We start from the raw sequence: 18,900 nt of genomic DNA, 5'->3' as shown, positions 1-18,900 counted from the left end.
CATTCTAGGCCCTCTCCTTTTTTTGATATTTATAAACGATATTGTAGAAGACATTCAAGCTCAAATTAAGCTATTCGCAGATGACACTTCATTATATATTATGGTTGACAATACAACAGAAACAGCTAAAATTTTAAATGACGATCTTGATAAGATTTATAATTGGTAAAAAAAATGGCTTGTTAATTTTAATGCCCAAAAAACTGAAAGTATGATAATTTCAAAAAAAATAAACAGACCCTTTCATCCTCCATTAAATATGAACAACTAACGAAACGCTCAGCTTTGTCTGGTAAAAAGGACCTCTGGAAGTCATCCTCAATGGCACTTATACGTCAGGAAACTTACATCTATGATGAGTTTATTTACAAGTATACAAGTAAAGATTGTTTCAAGAACAACGAGGTTGCGACGAATTATTCTATATAAAATCGTCAACAGCAGTTATACATTACTAAGATATGTTTTTATTACAACTACTGTACTACTAATTTGGATAATTGACCGCTATCCTGTTCAGCATTGCAAACAATTATTATGCATAGAATATAAAAAAAAAAATGTAAAATAAATCCTCAAACAAAATAATGTATTAGATTAGATTTATAATATATGTATATCCATTAATGAAATTAACGTTAATTGGAATTCTTTTCACAAATAATTTAGTTAGTGATTGTCAGATGAATTTAAATAAGTAAGAACGAAATGTTAAAAAGAAAATTAAAAAAAATCATGCATGTTGCACTGTTGTACTTTTATTCAATTAAACACTTTAAAATTGCGAAAGATTTGCGATACGTAGCATTTAAAAATCGCCAGATTTAAACACAAGTTAAACAAAAATTCCGGTAACGTAAATCAGATGTGCAATAATAATATTTTGGGAAATGCAACATTTGATTTTTAAGGTTAAAAGTACTGTTCTTTAAACTTTTAAATATTTTAATTTTATGCTAATTGCATAGAACGTAATCGGAAATTGTTCCATTTTTATGTTGTATACACTTCCGAAATTAAAAATTTATTTTCAATAATTTATAAAATGAAATTATTGTTTCTCAATTGTCATAGGTGTATTAAACTGGCTATACCCTTTCTGTTAATTCATTCGAAATGACAACATTCACAGCTGTGTACGCTTGAATTTATACCTGTGTACACCTGAGGCTAAATTGCTGCAAGGTAAAGTTCAAACCAATTCTACTCAAATCGAGAAATATACAATGACTTTTATACAAAATAATATACACACTCTGTTCTAGACACATTTTTTTCATTGAAATGGTTATCAAAGTTATAACGGTAAATAAAACGTAAAATATTTTCAGTTCTAGATTAGTAAAAATTTTCAATAGGTAAATATTTTATGAAAAAATCCCAACAATAATTTTTGAAATTAATTCGAAAATACATGTTCGACGCAGTATGATTGGGCCAGGTATCAAGGCTAGGTATTCCCCGAAGTAGTAAAATATGTAATAAATGTTCTTCCAATACTGTCGAAGATAAACTCATTTTCCTTTGATTGCATATAAATTGTATGTTAGCAAGTATTGCAAAATATAATTCTTATTTTAATCATATGAGCAGTCAAAACAAAATTATCTGGTTATTTACATATGTTGTGCTATGTTTCTGTACAGTTTTACCAAAAAAAGCAAAAGCACTGTCATATCAAATACGGTTTATCTCCCTATTCATGTTTCAGACCAACGAACTAAGTAACTCATTTTGTTGTGATAGCAATTGAATATAGTCTTGGTTTTTACTAGAGTCCCATTTAAGGTATTTGTGATCACTTGGCAAACTGTTGCACTTAATATTGTTATTTAGACCTATCTCGTATAATAAAGGAGCATGATCAGAAAATTCATTAAAGTCTATTACACCAAAGTTCTTGATTATACCATAATTTTCGGGACAAACCAGCAAGTAATCATTTACACTTTGACCCCTAGATGTACAAAAAGTATAAGACCCAAGAGAATCATTACCGAGATGGCCATTCGCAATAGTTAGTCCTGTATTGTAACATAGTTGTATTAACTTGCGTCTGTATGCGTTTATTACTTTGTCCATCGAGCATCGTTTTGAAATTACAGGAGATACATCGGGCTCAACCCAGTCGATAGACTTTTCTAAATTATCAGTCTCAAGAATATCATTCAGCTCGCCAGTGCGGCTATTCATATCACCACAAACAATAACTGAACCTTTATATTTATTTAAAAAAAAGTATTTTCTATATCATCATGAAAATCATTATCACAAATACGATTAAAATTAGACTTTTCGTGAGGTACTACAGTTTTGAGCAAGCATTTCTTGGCATGTAACAGATTGAGATCTCGGGGTTAGGATATTTCATGTATATTTTGAACACAGGGACGATTACCCCGGCATCCTTTGCAAAAACAACCTTCTTTAAGACTTCGGCCTTTATGTTTTGAATTGTAGTTCCACTTTCCATATTCGGTGTTTCTTCTGAGTCAAGTGCCTGTACGGAGACTCCAAGTAGACAACATATGCATGTGTATGACGGCATAGTATATAGCCTTTTCTTTTAAGATAACGAGTGTTGCCTGTCCGGTACATGAAAATATCAGTTAGAAAGCAAGTTTTTAATATTAATTAGATTGGAAAGCTTAATAGGGAAGACATCAAAAGATCGATGTAGGATTATAAAAAAATAGTTTGGGGTTGGGGGTTAAAATTGCTGCAAGTTTTGTTTATCCAAAATCAAATTTACATATATCCATTTTGGTCAATCAATTTTTTTCTCAAATTAAGTTCAGAGGGAGTGAAAAAACTATGTGAATTAAGTTTTTTATCCTACATTGAACTTTTGATGTCGTCCCTTAATTCGAGGGTTGAAAATGGAAAGCGCAGAAGGGGGGTCCAGTGAGAATATTTTTATTTCATAAAGGCTACATTTGAAAGGTTTATATTTTTTTTTAAATTAATCTTTCACTACTGATTAATTGAGCAATGATTTCCTTGGAGTGATAAAAAATATGTTGGTCTGAGAAGCGTGAACACACAAACCTGACCATGCAACATTGCATTTCTGGTGACCAATGTCCTCACTGAGTGAAAAATACATACATTTTATTAACATAAAAAGAAAACTTTAAATGTTAAACATATAAGGATTATTACTTAAAACAAAAATTTGAGAAATTGATTTGACCAAGGATTTGTATAGTATTTGTCTTACTATACAAATCCTTGATTTGACAGATTGGGAGCTCTTTCTTGATTGAGAAAAAATATTTTAGATTTTTTTTTCAAAATTTGAGAAAAAATTTTCGAGTTTCATTTTAAAAATATACATCATATCTTACTCTTAAGAAAAGTCAAACACAAATATGCATTTTCCATCTCCACATGTTAAGGGGAAAAAAAGAAATTGCAGAAAATTACCGTTATATTTTTAGGTTCGTTCGTTCTGGTTTTTAGTGAAACCTTCGTCAATACCTGAATAAAGAACGGTTTTTAAAGCCTATAAATGCACAAAAATGTAAACAGCTGAGTTAAATTTAAATATTTCTGCATGTTATAGCATTCCTTTTAATTGAAATTGTATTAAAACTGTTTATTCGAGTATATTTGGGTATATTGGGGTAAAAAGTCATTTTGTGATCGTAAGCGGCTGACAAGAACGGAACAAGTTTCAATGAAAAAAGTGATTTAAAATTAAATATTTTTATAAAATAAGTATTAATGGTGTTAAAATAACATAGAATTGCCTTAAATGATATTATTATTCGATAATATTGTGTTGAAACTCTTTTTGTAGGTATGTTGGGGTATATTGGGGTAAAAAGTCACGCCGCCTATAAACAGTGAATATTTTTATCGCAAACAGTAGAATTTTATTACATAATGTGAAATGTGTTGGATTGTGCAGCACGTTTCATCATGACATGTGTCCCTTCGCGGCCTTCAGTTTTGATTATAGACTAGAGAAGAGACTAAATGCGTACAAACCTGATGTCAAATGAAGATATACGGAATTTAAATAACGTTGATCCTTTAAATGTATGAAAAACAAAAACATGTGACAATTGTTCACATAAAATAGATAGTAAAATTTTCCAAATGAACGTCCATTAAAATTATTAAAGTCTCTGATGAATATTTCCCGCGCAAATGTCATGGAATAGACCAAAACGAATTTTAGGTGTGTGTTGTCATTAAAAAATTCGGGTCAATGAACACAGTTAGATTAAATATATAAATATGTTAACTATATTTATATTGGTTTTTCAGAAAAGTTACTTTACCAGATTTTTTTTGTGGCAAACAACGGTAAATAGCCTATATCATCTTGACATGACATATGAAAACCCCTTAAGCATAATGGTGTGTGTATGGAATAGTCCATGGAATTGTCCAAACCGATACAGGTGAAATACGTAGAATAATATTGCTGTGTCTATTGTGGACACAGCAATAAAATCAGATTTAAGATCCTTATGAGCCCGTAGTAAAGTAAAAAAAACCTGTAAAAAGCCTTATTAAATAAAATTTGCTCGATTAACCTTGAAGTGAAGACTAATAAAAATTTGCGTGTATAGTGAACCCCCTAAATAAAATAATACTGTGTTCTAGACCACTTCCCCTTTCGGTGATCTACAGAAATGATTTTTTACTATATAGTATGTTAATGACTCTATATAACAGCTTTGATTATTTGGAAAAACTATTAATTTTCACTTCGTACTATCAACATAAAAATATTGCATTTCACCTTAAATATGTACAGGACATTTAATCTAGCTCTTATTGTATAGTGTTGTTGTTGATATTCACCCCATATGCACCTAATTCTAGATTATGTTAATTTATATTACAGTTTTTCCTTGGTATTCCTAATAGGATTTTTTTTTTATCCTTAACGACAAAAATATTTTTATTTACCTGTGTTGAATTTGAAAACCGTTTTTTTCTTCTTCAAAAGTGAGGATTTTGTATAAATTGTTAAATATTTCACAGAGATATCTTCCCACAGCTTTGTTTAAACTTGTTTATTTATATATGTTTACAATGACCCATCAAAATGAAATCATGGCCAGATTATATTCGCCTGACATACATATATACTACAGACGTATATACTAAATTTGGTCCTGGTATCTATGATTAGTTTAATAATACACCTTTCAATCATTTTATAATCAGTACAATAAATATAGTAAGCCTATTGCTTATTACAGGAGCCTGTAATTCAATGGTTGTTGTTTGTTAATGTGTTCATGTTTCATTCGTTCATTTTTGTACATTAATTATGCATTTAGTTTGGTCGGTTGAACTGTATTACATTTATTAATTCGGGGCTTTTTGGGGCTTAATATGCAAAAAGTAAAATCACAAAAATACTGAACTCAGAAGAAAATCAATTTGGAAAGTCCATAATCAAATGGCAAAATCAAGAAACAAAACGCATCAAAAACGAATGGACAAGAACTGTCATATTCCTGACTTGGTACAGGCATTTTCAAATGTAGAAAATGGTGGATTAAACCTGGTTCTGTAGCGCTAACCCTCTCACTTTAATAACAGTCTCATCTAATTCCGCTAAATTTACATGATGCGTTAACTAAACAGTCACAATTAATAAAATAGTTAAAATATGGGTACATCAGTCATCATTGTATAAAAATTTTAAAAGGAACAATTTAACAGGACACACAAACATAACTTGGGAATGTCACCAGTAAATAAACATGTGCATATTGTTTACATTGAAATCTGTGGTAACCTTTCATTCCAGGTAGGGGTAGTTAAGAAAATTAGTGTTAGTTTAAACTCTGAGAAGTTCAGGGCATATAAACTTTGAAAATATGCGACACAGCCCTATATTTCAACCTTTCAAAAAAATTGTGGTGCATATGAGCTTTCAATTCTATGATAAGATTTTTTTTTAAACTTCATAGTAAAAGTGGTACAGTTTTAGTCGTAAAAGGAGTTCTTTCAAGTATAATGGATCGTTCCATATGGTTGTATATAAACCAGCTCAAGACAGAGAAACTATGTCAGTTATATGTAGACCGTTGAAGTGATAACATCAGGGATAATTTTTCTACAAGGGATATATAAATAGTGTTCGGATTTATATGTTGATATTGCAATAGTGATTGTGATACAATGTATAAAGTGAATCTGATATAGATAAAAAGTAAAATCACAAAAATACTGAGCTCAGAGGAAAATCAATTTGTGAAGTGAATACTTGCTGGTGTTGCAAGTTGCAATATTGTGGAAGTGTATTAGTGAACATGCACTGTGTAAAACCTTACCTGTTTGGAGAATATTCATTGTGTGGGATCTCAAAGGGATAGTTAGTGCGTGAGTTAAGCTGTGTTTATATCTATATATATATATTCCTTGTGAATTGAAATATTGTTCAAGTGTAATTGTGTCATTGTGTTTTTGCGGATAGTTGCAGACTAACAAGGTGATACTACATATTGGTTGACGTTGAAAATAGAAGTTGAATATATGTGATTTTGTGTTCATACGTTTTGTGTGATACTTACTTGATGCATGTTGCAAAGTAATCTGTTGGTGACATGGTGTAATAAAGTGCCGTATGCATGTCGCATAATAATCTGTTAGTGACATTGTTAAATCGGTCTGATACATGTTGCAAAGTGTTTGCACAGTGACATTGTGTATATATATTCTGTTATGAAACATTGTGTCTGTGCATTCTTCACCCGGCATTTTGATTAATGTGCATTGGGTGGCGTAAATATTTGACATTGTTTGTTCATTTAAGGGTCTGTTGGTTATTTTAGATAGGACAACTTGTTGTGGTGAAAACATTGAGTTGAACACTTGCAATCCTGATTTATTAAGATACGGATCTATTGATCGCCCGGTTTCACGTTAAAGTATAATAGTTATCAAAAGTACCAGGATTATAATTTTATACGCCAGACGCGCGTTTCGTCTACATAAGACTCATCAGTGACGCTCAGATCAAAATAGTTAAAAAAAGCCAAATAAATACAAAGTTGAAGAGCATTGAGGTCCCAAAATTCCAAAAAGTTGTGCCAAATACGGCTAAGCTAATCTACTCCTGGGGTAAGAAAATCCTTAGTTTTTCGAAAAATTCTAAATTTTATAAACAGAATATCATTTGGTTGAGGCAAACTTAAGTTAGAGAACGGAAACGAAATATTTATCAAATTTCCCATTTGTAAAGGTGCATAACTCTAGAACAGTTGAAGTAACACCAACAAAATTCAAACATGATCTGTGTTTGTGGTAATAATCATTGTGTATTAGTTCAAAATAAAAAAAAAATCATTTGTTAAGGAGCATAACTGTAGAAAACTTGCTTCGACACCACCAACAATCAAAGTTGATCTGTGTGATGAAGTAATAAGCTGTCTGTTTAAGTTTCATAACATTTCATTAATTCAAACTGAAGTTAGAGAACGGAAAACCAACTTTGGGACGTACGTACAGACGTACAGACGGACAAGAGTAAAACTTAATACCCCTTTCGCTTTGCTGGGGACAAAAGAATGATAACTGTAAAGTCAGATTATTTTTTAATAATACAGATGATACGATTGGGTATTGCAATAATGATAATTTACTTCCTGAAATTTGATATTTATATATGTATGTTCATGCAGTTTTTTTCTAAAAACTAAATAATCAATCTTGCATTTTTGTCAATTCTTGAAAGAACGCATAATAAATGCATACAATTATTTTTGAATAAACAGTTTCATTTCTCTATAATTAAATCTGTATTAATAATAAGCAATTATTAAGAGAGGTTTTTTATCACATTCTTAAGCAGTTAACACAGTGTTGTAATGTTTAAGTCCCTATTGGAAAGTTGTTGCATCAGACATCATGTCACATCTCCGTATTTTCATGTTAGGATAGCATTTAAGATATTCCCGTCTGATTGTTTTTGCACTTGTCTTTTTTATGGCCCTTTATAGCTTACTGTTCGGTGTGTGCCGAGGCTCCGTGTTTTTTTTTGTTTTTTTTTACAAATTATGAACTGGATGGAGAGTTGTCTCATGGCATTTATACCACGTTGTCTTATATCTATTCCATCTTTATATGTATCACGTGTGGCCCCTTGCTTAGCAGAATCAATTAAAACTTACTTCTACAGTGATTGATTGATTGATTGATTGATTGCTACTAAGACCACTAAGTCACCAAGGCCCTGAACCAAAGGTCTTGAATATTGCAATTAACAAAAAGTAACTTACTATTGCAATTAACCACGAGTAAAATACTATTGCAATTAACCACAAGTTACTGACTATTCAATTAACGACATGTAATAAACTATTAGACATTTACGGAAAGTCTCGGTACCAACTGTTTACGCCGACTCTGACAGGTAAAATGAAGGGGTCGTCTCGGTTTACAAATCCTGGAACAGTCTCCACAATTTGTCTGAGTTTTTCTCTCGGGTGCCATCCACAAAGAGTTATTGAATATTCGACAAGAATTCCATATTCGGCAACGATTCTTTTTACCTTTGACCCTTGCATTTGTGGTGATCATGTTTTCTGTTGATTTGCTGTCGCGTAAATGGTGTAATTACAGGATAAAATTGAGAATGATGCTGATTTGGATAAATGTAATCCATTGAAGAATGATCTGCATCATTTTTTTAAGACACTCCGTCAAATCAGTATGGTGAAGATTTAAAACAGGGAAAATCTGAAGAAACTTTTGTTTTCTAACAGAATCCATTCATTATTATCTTCAACTTAAGTTAAGAAATTAACTTTCGAATTGCTAAGTGAGCATGTACATGTACATGTCGTTTGAAGCGAAATTCTGAACATCCCCCTTTTTCCCCCGATGCAGATCCATACATTTAAAAAAAAAGGACCGGCTACATTTGTTTCTTGTTAAAGGGACCGGACCAAATATCAAAAGTAAATTTCCGTTACCATTAATGGGGACGGGGATCACTGGTCTACGATAAAATCTGCTTCTGACACTTTTTTAATTTGTAATTGTAAATCAAATTGAGCTTCTTTTGCTTTGCACTTTTGAAGTTATGATTTACTAAACATGTCTAAGTACCTAACCTTTTGAATATTGAATATGCGAGCTGATTTTTTGTTTTGTTTTTTTTTTATTTTGGAGAGGGGGACGACAATAGAGCGCACCCTTTTCCGTTAAATTAAGATTTATTTTAATTCCACGTGTTATCGGCATTCAAATTATCAATATGGAAGACTGAAAAAAGTTATTTTGGGGTAAATTAAACAAAGCAAACATTTTGAAATATCTTTGCCACAATTATTTTATCTCAGAATTTGAAAAAACAAATTGATATTCTATATTCTAATTGAGTAAATCGTTTTGATTGAAAGATTGAGATATGACAGATTTTTTTTTGTATATCAAAGATAAGTTTAAATACATTTGCATATACTTATGGTATAGATGAAGGGAAAAAATCAATCAAAATAACGTGCCAGGGTTAACGTGTATGAGCTAGAAGAATTGTCCGATTGCAATGTGCTGTTATGAAACACTTGATTCAAATTTTGATTCTTATTTTCGGTGGAGCAATAGTATGCTCCGCTTATGGACAACTTATGAATCTAGTGTACCTCATAATTCATTTTTGAGACAACCCCTGTATTTTTTCCGGTCAGATAGTTATCAAAAGTACCAGGATTATAATTTTATACGCCAGACGCGCGTTTCGTGAATCGTCTACATAAGACTCATCAGTGACGCTCTGATCAAAATAGTTAAAAAGACAAACAAATACAAAGTTCAAGAGCATTGAGTCGGAGTCAACAGTAAAAACCGAGACTTTCCGTAAATCTCTACTGCAATAAACCACCATAAACTGACTATTGCAATGAACCCCCAAGTAGCTGACTATTGCAATGAACTTTGAACAATGTCGTTTTATGCGAAATTCTGAACATCCCCCCCTTTTTCCCCGATTTGGATCCATACATTTAAAAAAAGGACCGGCTACATTTGTTTCTTTTTAAAGGGACCGGACCAAATATCAAAAGAAAATTTCCGTTACCGTTAATGGGGACGGGGATCACTGGTCTACGATAAAATCTGCTTCTGACACTTTTTTAACTTGTAATTGTAAATCAAATTGAGCTTCTTTTGCTTTGAACTTTTGGAGTTATGATTTACAAAACATGTCTAAGTACCTAACCTTTTAAATATTGAATATGCGAGCTGATTTTTTGTTTGTTTTTTTTTGGGGGGAGAGGGGGACGACAATAGAGCGCACCCTTTTTCGTTAAATTAAAATTTATTTTAATTCCACGTGTTATCGGCATTCAAATTATCAATGTGGAAGACTGATAAAAAGTTATTTTGTGGTAAATCAAACAAAGCAAACATTTTGAAATATCTTTGCCACAATTATTTTATCTCAGAATTTGAAAAAACAAATTAATATTCTACATTTCTTTGTATATTCTAATTGAGTAAATCGTTTTGATTGAAAGATTGAGATATAACAGATTCATTTGTATATCAAAGATAAGTTTAAATACATTTGCATATACTTATGGCATAGATGAAGGGAAAAAAATCAATCAAAATAACGTGCCGGGGTTAACGTGTTTTAGCTAGAAGAATTGTCCGATTGAAATGTGCTGTTATGAAACACTTGATTCAAATTTTGATTCTTATTTTCGGTGGAGCAATAGTATGCTCCGCTTTTGGACAACTTATGAATCTAGTGTACCTCTAAATTCATTTTTGAGACAACCCCTGTATTTTTTCCGGTCAGAGTCGGAGTCAACAGTCAGAACCGAGACTTTCCGTAAGGCAGCAACCATTTGATTTATCTGGGGGGGGGGGGGGGGCTATGGTTTTTTTTTCTCTGCAAACTTTTTTTTTCGCCTTCGGCGAAGAACAATCTAATTTTTTTTAGCGACAAACCGAAAACAATTTTTTTCTTTCAATTTTAGCATTACATATAGTGGCAGCTGAGGGTGAAACACACAATTTTTTTTCTCAGGGCCCAAAACAAATTATTTTTTTCACCAAAACCTGGAAACAAACTTTTTTTCCAAAAAAAATATAGCTCACTATTGCAATTAACCACAAGTAACTGACTATTGCAAATCGTTACTTATAGTTACTGATAATTGCATTAAACCACGAGTAACTTACTATTGAAATTAATCACAAGTAACTGACTAAATCTCTCTACTACATGTGTATCGATTTCTTGTTCCTATAGGTGATATAGTATTAAGCCATAATTTTACAATATGATTGACTGTCCCTTATTCAATTAACTATATCTTTAATTCAAAATTATGTGCCATATAATTCTTTTAAATTCACCAAATAGTTTGTGTGAGGAATGTGATTGTGTCAGATGTAGTATATGAACACAAATAATATAGAGCTATCAATCAACCATTAATTGAACAATGCAACGGTTTTAAAAATTAGATTAAAAACAATAACGTTTTTTCTTTAGATATGTCACTAAACAGATCAAATTTTACAAAGTGAATAAGTTGATATTTGCTTTGCTTGTTTAAATTTATCATATTTCGAATGTATGTCTTTTATCATTGTGGATAAGGATTTACCATATCTTTATTAACTTCATTGTAGGAAGACATTTTGAGAAATTGTGCAGGAAATGAAATAGAAGTGTCATATTAAAAGGACTTTCCCTTACATCAAGAGGTAATTGCTTTTAAGTTAATTATTATAAAGATAAATATTAATGAAGGTATTAATTGATCAACTTATCCGGTATATTTAGTAGCTTAGCTGCATATTCAACAATAGAAACTTTTACATAAAAATCATCATTAAAGGGGATTAACTCTATTTTTCATGCGTAGACTAACAATTTAAGACATATTGATATATTTGTAGACCTTATCCTTTCCTTTTCCACATGAGAGTTTCTATTTATCTATCTACGTTTTTATAATAATATGCAATAAAGCATAAAAATGCAAAAAAAATGTTTAAAATTATCACAAAACACCTAAAACGAATGAATGAATGAATTGATGATGTTGGACATATCAGCATATTTGTAGATCTTGTCTTTACTGACCATTTGTGCTTTTCACAGTTTCTATCTATGAACCACAGTTTTCAAACTAGTTGGCTAAAAGGGCAAATCGTCATTAAAAGGACAATAAATTCATTAAGGCGTCATCTTACAATTTCATTAAGGCGTCATCTTACAATTTCATTAAGGCGTCATCTTACAATTTCATTAAGGCGTCATCTTACAATTTCATTAAGGCGTCATCTTACAATTTCATTAAGGCGTCATCTTACAATTTCATTAAGGCGTCATCTTACAATTTCATTAAGGCGTCATCTTACAATTTCATTAAGGCGTCATCTTACAAATTCATTAAGGCGTCATCTTACAATTTCATTAAGGCGTCATCTTACAATTTCATTAAGGCGTCATCTTACAATTTCATTAAGGCGTCATCTTACAATTTCATTAAGGCGTCATCTTACAATTTCATTAATGTTGATTCATTGTAGATCTTGTTTTTGATGACTGACTTTTTTAATGAACCAAAAGTAACTGATTATTGTAATTAACCACATTTAACTGACTATTGTAATTAACCACATTTAACTGACTATTGTAATTAACCACATTTAACTGACTATTGTAATTAACCACATTTAACTGACTTTTTTAATGAACCAAAAGTAACTGATTATTGTAATTAACCACATTTAACTGACTATTGTAATTAACCACATTTAACTGACTATTGTAATTAACCACATTTAACTGATTATTGTAATTAACCACATTTAACTGACTTTTTTAATGAACCAAACGTAACTGATTATTGTAATTAACCACATTTAACTGACTATTGTAATTAACCACATTTAACTGACTATTGTAATTAAGCACATGTAACTAACTATTGCTATTAACAACATGTAGCTGACTATTGAAATAAACCACATATAACTGATTATTGTAATTTACCACATGTAACTGACTTCTGTAATTAACCACCTGTAACCGACTATTGTACTTAACCACTACATGTAACTGACTATTGCAATTAACCACATGTTACTGACTATTGTAATAAACCACATGAAACTGACTATTGAAATAAACCACAAGTTACTGATTATTGCAATGAACCACATGTAACTCACTATTGTAATGAACCAAAGGTAACTGACTATTGTAATTAGCCACATGTAATTGATTATTGTAATTTACCACATGTAACTAACTATTGCTATTAACCACATGTAGCTGACTAGTGAAATAAACCACATATAACTGATTATTGTAATTTACCACATGTAACTGACTTTTGTAATTAACCACCTGTAACCGACTATTGTAGTTAACCACTACATGTAACTGACTATTGCAATTAACCCCATGTTACTGACTATTGTAATAAACCACATGTAACTGACTTGAAATAATCCACAAGTTACTGATTATTGCAATGAACCACATGTAACTCACTATTGTAATGAACCAAAGGTAACTGACTATTGTAATTAGCCACATGTAATTGATCATTGTAATTTACCACATGTAACTAACTATTGCTATTAACCACATGTAGTTGACTATTGAAATAAACCACATATAACTGACTATTGTAATTAACCACATGTAACTGACTAGTGTAATTAGCCACATGTAACTGATTATTGTAATTAACACATGTAACTGACTTTTGTAATTAACCACTTGTAACTGACTAGTGTATTTAACCACCACACGTAACTGACTATTGTAGTTAACCACCACACGTAACTGACTATTGTTTTAACCACCACACGTAACTGACTATTTTATTTAACCACATGTTACTGATTATTGTAATTAACCACATGTAACTGGCAATTATTATTATCCTCATGTAACGAACTATTGCAATTAACCACAAGTATCTGACTATCAAAACTAACCATCTGTAACTGCCAATAGCACTTTACCACAGGTATCAAATACTTGTTCTTTTCTACAAGTGCTTAAGTAATTTATCGTCCCTACGCCTATATCATCCTGCTTTGTCGCTCCGAAATTCTCGTATCAAGGCTTCAAAACGAGACCAGGCATTTTCAGCGATGTCACAATACCAGGGGAGACATTATTAAGCTTGCTTTCTTCAAGAGTAACTTTGTCTTAGGAACAGGGAAAGATCAGTTATAGAACGAAACGAAAAAATATAAACATGTCTAAATTGAAAACTACGTTCAAACCTATGATTGCGTTGGGAAAACCGCAATTTGTATACGTGTGCATGTAAAACAAATTTCGTTGTAGAAGGGTCGAAATACAGCACAAACAACATTTTGCAAAAGACCAAAAATGTGAAAAAGTATATTTAAACAAAATGCATTTGACTAACAGGTCAAACAACTGATGTTCTTTAACCCTGCTGACTGCCATTGGCGATTGCCAAACTAAAATTGATCACAAGACGTAACAAGATGGATCTTAATATGAATGTAATACTAAACATTAAACAATAAACTTTTGGCCATGATATGTACCGATTATCAGGTTATCAGCATGTTGATATCGTAAAATATCAGCTGCGAGACATAATATGAAGCTTTTTGTCGAGTGAGCGTAGCAAAAGACATGATACGGAATAATATTAAGAGCTGAACAGAGTGATATAGACAGTGGGACGACCGATAACATGCCATAAATATAAGGTGTCAATATCTTTTTGTACACCAGATACACATTCATGCTCTTTTAAACATCTACATCTGTACAAGATTTGATTTTAAAAAAAAGTTTCATATTTCTAAAGTCACTGTTACATTAAATCACCATAAGGTTTATTATTTCTGATTATTTGAATGCATGTCTAATTTTGTGGGGTAAAATATATCCAGATGAATTAAACTTTACATTTCTGTCATCATAATAAATGTTTTAAAGTATTCACAAAAGTCATAGCACCAAGCGCATACTTAGATATATATAATTATTATAGAAACAATCAAACTTAAAACTTCCATCATAAAAGGCAAAATTGTCTTGAATTTCCCAGCAACTATCTAAATGTAATTCAAAATACTTGAAAAGTTATTCATAATTACATGGCAAAAAGTCAATGTAATTCATTACTTTCAATTACATGTAATTGAAAATAAGTTCAATTACACATTACATTGATTTACTCTGAATAACATTTTGATTAATTACAGCTAATTACAATAACATTTTTACTTACTCCAGGTCTGCTTACCAGAAATATTCGATTAATTCTTAAGTTTGAAAATTTACACATTAGATAATGTATGATCTATTTTGCTAATTTGTAGCGCTAAGGGACATTGTTCACAAATAGTAGTGTTATTAGATATTGGAAGTTTGGGGAGGTTTAACTCATTAAGTCAAAGTTGATCTTAGATAAATTTAACAGATGTTGACCTTTATAAGCAGGCTTAATAACTTTTATTTTGTATTTATAGGCTATGGCATCCAGTAAACAATGTGACATAAACAACATGACTCTGAATATTGAGACAAAGATAGAGATCAACATGGATGAAGTTATCATTGAAATGATTTGTTTGCTAGATGGCAGAGTTATAGTGGTTGGATCCAAAGGTAAAGTTAACCTTCTTACTTCTGATGGCAAATATCAGAAACAATTACATATACCTGGTCAAGTTAAAAGTGTTACCCAGATCAATCAGGACACTATCGCCCTGACTTATTTTGATGAGAGAATCATACATATTTTCAATATGGAGAATGAAACAGTCACCAAAGTTATCACATTAGACAAAGTATGCTATGGACTATCATTCTCCAATAATTCTTTGGCTCTAGGGCTGAGTAGTGATGAGATCCGTATTATAGACTTAGAAGGAAACACACTGAAGTCAATACCAGTTCAAAGTAAATCCGTATTGGCCTTCTTTGTTCACTGGAATGACAGAGTTATCTATAATGACTATAAAGATAAAGCCGTATACTGTGTTGATAAATCAGGTACAAAGATCTGGGAATATAAACAGAATTTATATTTTCCAAAAGGGCTTTGTACAGATTCATATGGTAACATTTTTGTTGCAGACTTTGGATTAGATGGAATAACAGTTATATCAAAAGATGGACAGGATAGTAAAGCACTTATCAGTGAAAAGGAAGAACTGAAGCATCCTATGTTTATTCGTTTTAAACATAATGAGTCTTCAGGATTTATTTGTGATCACTATGGAAAATATTTAGCAAAATTCAATTTGTGTTCAGGATAAAATACACACAAGGAAATCTAATGATATTACTAGAAAGGAGATACAAGGAATTGTTTAAATGTCTATGGAAAATCAAAATACAAAAATGTTCTTTTGTACATTTTTAGTTGCACAGAGTTTTCTTAAAAGAATTGTGGAAATTAAAAAATAACTTATGCTTTTGTACATTATTTAATTGCACAGAGTTTTCTTAAAAGAATTGTGGAAATTGAAAATATCTAATGCTTTTGTACATTATTTAATTGCACAGAGTTTTCTCAAAAGATTTGTGGAAATTGAAAATATCTAATGCTTTTGTACATTATTTAATTGCACAGAGTTTTCTCAAAAGATTTGTGGAAATTGAAAATATCTAATGCTTTTGTACATTATTTAATTGCACAGAGTTTTCTCAAAAGATTTGTGGAAATTGAAAATATCTAATTCTTTTGTACATTATTTAATTGCACAGAGTTTTCTTAAACGAATTGTGGAAATTGAAAATTTCTAATGCTTTTGTACATTATTTAATTGCACAGAGTTTTCTTAAAAGAATTGTGGAAATTGAAAATAACTAATGCTTTTGTACATTATTTAATTGCACAGAGTTTTCTTAAAAGAATTGTGGGAATTCAAAATATCTAATGCTTTTGTACATTATTTAATTGCACAGAGTTTTCTTAAAAGAATTGTGGAAATTGAAAATATCTAATGCTTTTGTACATTATTCAATTGCACAGAGTTTTCTTAAAAGAATTGTGGAAATTGAAAATATCTAATGCTTTTGTACATTATTTAATTGCACAGAGTTTTCTTAAAAGAATTGTGGAAATTGAAAATATCTAATTCTTTTGTACATTATTTAATTGCACAGAGTTTTCCTAAAAGAAATGTGGAAATTGAAAATATCTAATTCTTGTGTACATTTAATAATTGCAGAGTTTTCTTATAAGAATTGTGGAAATTGAAAATATCTATTCATTACTTTAAATTATTCCATGGTCAGATATTTTATTAACCTCAAGTGTTTGATGGCTTCTTGAAATTTTGTTAGAGCTAGGTTGAGTCGAATGTCGAATTCTTCTTGAGGTTCTGTTTTGATTCTTTTCACTCGAAATTTTCTTGGAAAGGCAATATCTTCCTTATTTGTCCATTTTTCATACGTACTGACAAGATATTCAGTTCGTATTGCATTTAAGAAAGCTTGTTTTCTTTCATTCAGTGATTTATACCACAGTTTTCTTATCTGGTATCGTTTTTTGAATGCTTCTTTTTCAAAAGAACCGCAGGATATGCGGTGAAAGCGCTAACAGAAACAATGTTCGATTTATGATGTGATTTTTTGTGTTTTTTACTTTTAAACTATATTTTCTGTACCAAAGACTTTTTATTTATCATAATATATGGATCGGTTAGGACATTTTTGATTTTTTTGTTTGAGGACTTCCCTCAATGCAGTTATAACATCTCAACTGTCACAACCTTTGGAAATCTAGATTTGTGCCATTTCACATCGTAAATAATCTATTTTTATTTTTGGCATATTTCTGTAGTCTTTGCGGTGTGTTTGGGATGTTTAAAATTGTTCCAGCGTTTGCTTAAATTGTATGAATCAAGATTTTGATAGAGTCTTAATTTGAATTGACATGATTCATTTGTCATCGTGGAATCACCGAAGAAGGATATCTGTTATCCGAAATATCTAATATTTGTATATTTTATAGTTATTTAATGGTGATGTTGTACCCTTTTTGACTTGTTATATATTATATTTTGTAGTGTACAGAATCATATTACATGATCCATCGCCCTGTAAGATTGATCGTTAACTATTTATTCAGTCATTTTATATATATATGTATATATATAAGAAAATTATTAAAAGATAATAACGGTTTTAATGCATCACTTTTTTTACTAGTACTTTCACTGCTTCCGCAGATCTTCAGGTAATGTGACTATATATATATATATATATACAACTCGTCTAAACATCAACCCAACAATGTTAGATCTGTAAATTTGCTTTCGCAAATTTTTGGTTCTTCCCTCGCCGGGATTCGAACCCATGCTACTGTGATATCGTGACACCAAATCGCCTGCACTGCAGCCGTCCCGCTAGACCACACGACCACCTGGGCTCTCAATAAAAGAGCTTTCGGTGGCCATATGTTACCTTTCCACGTCAGTCTTAATCTAGCGGCGTACTACAGTACATGATATATAAGGCATGAAGATGTATCTATATATACAGTTTTAACAATTCTAATGATGAAACCTAGAGAATTTGCTTGATTGTATTCATATACTTTTTTAATTTGATTTGTTTGTATTACAGTTATAACAAAAAAATAACCAATAACAAAAATATTTAAATTTTAAAAATAGAATCTTTGCATTGTTGTTGGTAAAACTTAGTATAGTTCATGTTTTGTTCACTGTCCAAAATTGTATACGATGACAAATATATTTCAAGTGGGTATATGTTGATTCTCAATATACATTCACTGTATACAGTATACTGAGACAGTATATAATTAAAAAAAAAACATATTTTTTTTAATATAGAATAATAATAGATTCTTTTTAAGGTGTAAATGCTCAAAACAATGAAAATGTCAAAGTAAGGATAATGCCAATAGTTTTTCATTCGTT

General features: G+C 30.9%; 1 protein-coding gene across 1 annotated transcript in view; it reads left to right on the top strand.

The window, feature by feature from the left end:
- LOC134709895 (uncharacterized) overlaps positions 1–16,266 on the top strand; it is a 36,014-nt gene extending 19,748 nt beyond the window's left edge. The window contains exon 4 of the mRNA XM_063570022.1: positions 15,475–16,266. Within this exon, the coding sequence (XP_063426092.1) occupies positions 15,475–16,266 (792 nt within the window). The remainder of the gene's footprint in view (positions 1–15,474) is intronic.
- Positions 16,267–18,900: the final 2,634 nt, after the last annotated feature.

Source organism: Mytilus trossulus, chromosome 3, assembly GCF_036588685.1.
Source record: "Mytilus trossulus isolate FHL-02 chromosome 3, PNRI_Mtr1.1.1.hap1, whole genome shotgun sequence".
Taxonomy (NCBI): domain Eukaryota; kingdom Metazoa; phylum Mollusca; class Bivalvia; order Mytilida; family Mytilidae; genus Mytilus; species Mytilus trossulus.
Note: the sequence above shows the minus strand (reverse complement) of the source record. Positions and strands in the feature narration are given on the sequence as shown.